General features: G+C 39.1%; 1 protein-coding gene across 2 annotated transcripts in view; it reads left to right on the top strand.

Moving 5' to 3' along the window:
• Window positions 1-1,744: 1,744 nt before the first annotated feature.
• LOC110528154 (guanine nucleotide-binding protein G(i) subunit alpha-2) overlaps window positions 1,745-7,183 on the top strand; it is a 94,971-nt gene continuing 89,532 nt past the window's right edge. Inside the window, exons 1-2 of one of the 2 annotated variants that reach the window (XM_021609981.3) lie at window positions 1,874-2,406; window positions 2,566-2,709. In XM_021609981.3, the coding sequence (XP_021465656.1) occupies window positions 2,592-2,709 (118 nt within the window). In that variant the 5' untranslated portion in view covers window positions 1,874-2,406; window positions 2,566-2,591. Of the gene's footprint in view, window positions 2,710-7,183 lie in introns of both variants that reach the window. The other variant, XM_021609980.3, reaches the window with a different exon arrangement.

Below are 7,183 nucleotides of genomic sequence, written 5' to 3'. Positions count from 1 at the left end.
TCTCATAATCTCCCCTCCGTTCACTCTCCTCCAATCTGTCTAATAACTCCTCGACAATCTCCGACTCAACCCTCAACTTCGCCGACTGCTCCAAGTGCCCCCCCCCCAAGACATTTTTGGGGCTGCCTCTCGGGCTTCCAGCCGCGCTGCCATGCTGCCTCCTCATACCGGCGCCTCTCTGCTTTCGCTGCCTCCAACTCTGCCTTGGGGCGGCGATATTCCCCTGGTTGTGCCCAGGGTCCTCCCCCGTCCAGAATTTCCTCCCAAGTCCATGAGTCCTGCGATCGCTGCTGCTGCCTTTTACCACGCTGCTTGGTCCTTTTATGGTGTCACATTCGTCGAATGGAGGAGACCAAGGCACAACGTGATATGAATACATGTTCTATATTTAATGAAAAAGAACACTAAAGCAAACTTACAAAACAACAAACGAACGTGACGCTATATATATATATAAACAGTGCAGACACAGGCAACTTGACATAGACAATAACCCACAAAATACCCAAAGAAGATGGATGCCTAAATAGGGTTCCCAATTAGAGGCAACGATGAACAGCTGCCTCTAATTGAGAACCAATCCAGGCAACCACAGACATACATAAACACCTAGATGGTAAACAACCCCATAAACCTATAAAAAACCCTAGACAGTACAAAACACATACATCACCCATGTCACACCCTGACCTAACCAAAATATGTAAAGAAAACAAAGAATACTCAGGTCAGGGCGTGACACATGCCCATGCCATAACCTCACAGTCACCATGGGGCACTCTGTTCATAAGGTTGACATAAGCAAACCGCTCGCCCACATGACGCCACACACGTGGTCTGCGGTTGTGAGGACGGTTGGACATACTGCCAAATTCTCTAAAAAGACATTGGCTTATGGTTGAGAAATAAACATTAAATTGTCTGGCAACAGCTCTGGTGGACATTCCTGCAGTCAGCATGCCAATTGCACGGTCCCTCAAAGCTTGAGACATCTGTGGCATTGTGTTGTGGCACAAAACTGCACATTTTAGAATGGTCTTTTATTGTCCCCAGCACAAGGTTCACCTGTGTCATGATCATGCTGCTTAATCAACTTCTTGATATGCCACACCTGTCAAGTGGATGGATTATCTTGGCAAAGGAGAAATGCTCACTAACAGGGATGTAAAGAAATGTGTGCACTAAAGTTGAGAGAAATAAGATTGTTGTGCGTATGGAACATTTCTGGGATCTTTTATTTCAGCTCATGAAACATGGGACCAACACCTTACTTGTTACATTTATATTTTATTTTAGTTTAAATACTCCACTGAAAAGACTTGTTAGGTAGACCTAACAATGTGTGTCTAAAGAGTCCATAAAATGTTTTTTTTGTCATAAAGCCTTGAATCATTAGTTTAATTTGATTTCCCCTACAATAATGTATTATGTTTTCAAGACTAACTCAATCGATTTGTCCTTGTAGAAACTTTCACCCTAATGAAATTGGCCTTATACTATCCATTGACATGAGCAAAATGTAATTGGCAATAACGAATAGGCTGTGATAAATTAAATGAGATGAATGAGTAAATTAGGTATTGTATTAATCATGTTTTAAATGTATCACTGACGACAATTTCATGAAACACTACATTTCCCATGAAGCAAAGTAGGTGGGCGATTCGCACTGGGTCGTCACTAGTTAATACAGCCATAAAGTAATAAACCCCGCCTATTTCTACAATGTTTCTTCTTAAAATCTGATTTTAAACCTAACCCTAATTTTAACAGTAACCTTAATCACACTGCTAATTGTATGCCTATCCCTACATTTAAATTAAGACAAAAATCACATTTTTAGCATTTACTTTGTGGCTGTGTTATCTATAGTGGAAACCCTGGCACTTTGCTGACTTGGGAGGTGACTGAACTGTCTTCGGTTTGTTGGGCAGAGAGGAACTTCACAGCTGCTACGGGTGTGGTTTTTAACGTGATAAATCTTAACGAAGAGAACAGTGCATAACATCACTCACACACTGAACGACTAAATTATAACTCAGAGGAAGAGGAGCAACATAGCTCAGCGTCACAGTGGTTTATTGAATTTTGGTTCATTGCAAATTGGCATCGGAAATCGATCTGCTCCGCGGTCTTCACAGCTGGAATACTTTTGCTGAGGTTCCGTGACCCCTTTTCTTGGTCTAAAACGTGAACTTAACTGATTTTATTGACGCGCCCTCAAAATAAATTGTTGTTACACAAAGTTTGTGTCCTCGTAATGACAAACAAATTACATTTTTTCTGTCGGCTTGGATAGAATGTTAAAAAATAGGCCTTAAACTTGGTTTACAAACGAGGAAACACCTGGAATAGAAAAGTGAATTCGGACTAAATTTAATCAATCATTTGGATGCTGGTTTGTGGGTGAGTCAAACTTATTTTCCAGTCGTATTTCTCAAAGAGGAAGTTGCATTTCTCAACCACACAACACTGGACTGGGAACTATTTAAAAAACATAAACACTCAGAAATAGAGCCCTAAATAGGCTACATCATTTTTGTGTGATATCGTTCCGATAAACAGCAGTCCTGAAGCGTGCACTTGGAACCATGGGGTGTACAGTGAGTCAGGAAGATAAAGCCGCGGCCGAGAGGTCCAAAATGATTGACAAAAACCTTCGAGAAGATGGAGAGAAGGCGGCGAGAGAAGTGAAACTGCTCCTTTTGGGTATGTACCACCAAACATTATATTCCTTGTCTAAATCGAAATCCATTCAATTAAGATTCGCAATCTAATTTGTTGCAATGTTGCGAGACATAGAGGAAATGATTCATGGTAAAAGCTTTGAGGTAGAGTGTGTGTGTGTGACGAGGAGTAGGCTAGGTAAACTCACTAATCTCCCTCATTAGCCATTTTGATGTAGTTACTTGCCCGAGATTTTTTCCCCATTTCAGTGGAGGTTCTCTAGCCTCCAGTGCACAACTGGAACAGATGAATCAGAACCAGTAAACATAAATCTGAGCCTGCGCTGCTGCTTCTGTTATAAATCAGAGGATTGCCTCTCGCCGCGGGAATTGTCTTAATTCTCCAAGTATTCAAAACAGAAAACTTGCTGTCAACGCACAATAGGCTACTTAGGCTATGTCAATGTTTAATTACACTAAAGTAGCAGGCTATACAATCTAGCCTATCATAAAATGCCTTAAAAAAAAAGTGTTTGCTGATTGATTCCCATAATGTAGCCTAAAGGTGTAATCAATCACTAGCCTACAACTAACAACTGGATCGTTCCATGTCATTTCAGCAAGCCATGACACCACCAACTCAGATTGTTCTGAAATCGTTTCTGTAGTTAGAAACAGATAAAATAAGCATTCTGGCAACATTATTTTGATGAAATATAATCTGATCTCTGAGAAATAAAATAAGCATTCTGGCAACATTATTTTGATGAAATGTAATCTGATCTCTGAGAAATTACGCTAATTGCTTGCACCCAAATTGGCCATTGTAATTTATAAAATGTATATAATATTCAGTAATTATAGTACCTTAAACCTTTTCTAACAATGAGTAAGAAATTAGGAATATATATCTATGGACATCCCACGCCAACAACGAGTATATAGTATCAATTATCTGTCTGACAACCCTCACGAAAAAAGATTGCATTATAACTGCAGTATGATGCAAATGTTGTGTCCAATATAACTTTTTTTTTACTGCAGTAATTTTGCAGAATAACTGCAGTTCAAATGTAGTATGCAGCAGATATTTTGCAATTATTGCGTCCAAAATTCCACTGTCGACTGCAGGTACTGCACTTTTGGTTTGTTTGTAGGGAAGTAGAATGGGGCTGCGGCTCTGTGTATTTTTATTCATCCAATATAATGTATTCTCAGTAAATTTGTTCGTTTTTTTCCGTCTTGTTCAGAGAAATGATTAATTGAAGTTGTTAGGTACATCTTGTTATTACCAGGTTCTGACCACTAGGTGGTGCTTTTCCTGCTATTATGGTGATTCATAGGGATAGTTAACCAAAATTACAAAAATGCCATATTTCTTTTCTTACCCTGTAAGCATTTTATGGAGCAGGTATGATGGCAACCAATGAATGCTTTGGTTTTGTTTACCTGGCCACAGTTTCAAATGCAATTTCTTTGTTGCAATTGTGGCACTATAGTCATTTGTACCTATTTGAAGCCTTTTTGTGCTTCATATCCAAATAATCTATAAGTAAGATAATTGAGCTACACAATACATTTGTAGATACTTTAGGATGATTTGGACATGAAGAGTAAAAATTATAATATAGGTACCATTGAATTGCATTGGATTTGTGCCACAAATGCTAAAAACAATATACCCGTTCTTGGGGTGGTATTTTTGGGGATTTCACATGTATAACTCGTTGTTAGAAAAAAAAACGTTTGGTCCAAATCGGATGTTAGGTACTATGTTTATATGGGGTGGCAGGGTAGCCTAGTGGTTAGAGTGTTGGACTAGTAACCAGAAGGTTGCAAGTTCAAATCACTGAGCTGACAAGGTACAAATCTTCAGGGGACTGCCCCTGAACAGGCAGTTAACCCACTGTTCCTAGGCCGTCATTGAAAATAAGAATTAGTTCTTTAACTGACTTGCCTAGTTAAATAAAGGTTAATATTTTTTTTCATCCAATAAATTAAAATGAAGAAAAATTGTGCAATCAATTAGCTTAATTTCTCAGATCAAATTATATTAAACAAAATGATGTTGCAAGATTGCTAATCTGAGATGGTGGGTGTTGAAATACTCTTTCTCGTGCTTTTTGAAGTGGAACGACCCCATGAGGTCTGGCCTCCCCTCAACATTTTAAACTAATGAAGAGAATATTCTAAATTGCTTTCATAGCTCTCCGGCTGTGCCTATTAATGACGAAGCCATTACATCCATAATGAGGTTTTCAGACCTCTCCAAGCAATGGCAGATCATTCACCTTATGTTGTCTATGTTGGTCCTATTAATTAATGATTAACGGTAAGCAATAGACTCTGGCTTACAGTATTGCAGTCTGTAAAGTGCTCACTAAGTCAGAGAATTGAACCATTTATAAGTCACTTTAGTTTAGGCAAGATGTTGTAATGTTGTCTGTACCATTGTTCTGTTCAAGTTGCCTCTCTAACTCATAACACCACCACTTGTTGCAATCAATGTGAGCCGCATGGTCTTAAAGTTGTGTGTCAAAGCTTCTTGACAGTGACTTTGGTGGTTGTAGGTCAGGTGCTTCGGGAATTACAGAGTGAAATAAAGCTGTGGCCACCTTGGGGCACTGTAATAAAATATTTCATTAACGATACGTGAGTGGGTGTGTTTGCTGTTGAAAGGACTTGAACTCCTTTATCCCCTTCTTAGAGGACTTTCCTGAGCGTGACAGAGTAGGGACTGTCGTGGAAGACAGTCATTTGGATCCTCTTTTGAGTCAACTTTTGAATGACTCTGCTCTGAGAGGTTTTTGACAGAGGTCATATCATAGCCACCCTCACAACCCCCCATGCTCAACAGTGAAGTATTGCTTGCTGTGTACTTTGCTCCCTTTCTCTGTATTGACAGAAACACAGGGCTCCTGTTGGGAATGTTTTGAATAAGCTGGAGCCCAAACAGCCGACCAAATCATGTGCTTGAGCCAAAACAAAATACTCTGTTAACGTGTTGGCGGATAGTGGCATGAGCCCCAGAAGATAAGCGTATAACTCAAAATGCTTCCTGGGAACTGAACACTGAAGTAAAAGGGCATCCTGGGATGTTATTTAGCAGTAAACTAGAAACAAGAGGTGGTCCCACTGTATTCTTCTTCAACTCCCATTTTCAACCAATCATAAAATCACATACTCTTTTTTTTTTTTTTATTATTTTTTAAATATATTTTTTAAGAAAGCCATCTGACCAATGAGAATACATGACAATATGAAAAAATTAACATACATGCTATATTACAACACTCCCCTGTTCAGGTCATTGACATAGATATTATCATCCACATACACTTCAATAACGGTGCACACGTGCTTTAGCATAAATGCTATCTGGAATATCAACATGTACGTCCACACAGACTGGATAAGAAACTTCTGCTTTCCCGTACCCTGATTAACTATTTCGCTCTTGAACCCATCCCATTACCCGTCAATTCTCTGAACAGGAAATTAACAGACAACCCTCTACAATCAATGAGGAAATATCAGGTAATAATTGACCAAAAGGACATCGCTAACCCCACATTATACCATTAATAAATCTACACTACCGTTCAAAAGTTTGGGGTCACTTAGAAATGTCCTTGTTTTTGAAAGAAAAGCAAAAAAAAAAGTCCATTAAAATAACATCAAATTGATCAGAAATACAGTGTAGACATTGTTAATGTTGTAAATGACTATTGTAGCTGGAAACGGCACATTTTTAATGGAATATCTACATAGGCGTACAGAAGGCCAGCATCACGGAGTCTTCTCTTCACTGTTGATGTTGAGACAGGTACTATTTAATGAAGCTGCTAGTTGAGGACTTGTGTGGTGTCTGTTTCTCAAACTAGACACTTTGATGCACTTGTCCTCTTGCTCAGTTGTGCACCGGTGCCTCCCACTCCTCTTTCTATTCTGGTTAGCGCCAGTTTGCGCTGTTCTGTGAAGGGATTAGTACACAGCGTTGTGAGGTCTTCAGTTTCTTGGCAATTTCTCGCATGGAATAGCCTTCATTTCTCAGAACAAGAATAGACTGACGAGTTTCAGAAGAAAGGTATTTTGTTTCTTGCCATTTTGAGCCTGTAATCGAACCCACTAATGCTGATGCTCCAGATACTCAACTATTCTAAAGGTTTTATTGTTTCTTTAAATAAGCACAACAGTTTTCAGTTGTGCTAACATAATTGCAAAAGGGTTTTCTTATGATCAGTTAGCCTTTTAAAATGATAAACTTGGATTAGCTAACACAACATGCCATTGGAACACAGGTGGTTGCTGATAATGGGCCTCTGTACGCCTATGTAGATATTCCATAAAAAATCTGCCATTTCCAGCTACAATAGTCATATACAACATTAACAATGTCTACACTGTATTTCTGATCAATTTGATGTTAATGGTCAAAAAATGTGCTTTTCTTTCGAAAACAAGGACATTTCTAAGTGACCCCAAACTTTTGAACGGTAGTGTATGTGCCTATCATA

Source organism: Oncorhynchus mykiss, chromosome 7 (genome assembly GCF_057628025.1).
Source record: "Oncorhynchus mykiss isolate SJ-2025 chromosome 7, ASM5762802v1, whole genome shotgun sequence".
NCBI classification, from domain to species: Eukaryota; Metazoa; Chordata; class Actinopteri; order Salmoniformes; family Salmonidae; genus Oncorhynchus; species Oncorhynchus mykiss.
Note: the sequence above shows the minus strand (reverse complement) of the source record. Positions and strands in the feature narration are given on the sequence as shown.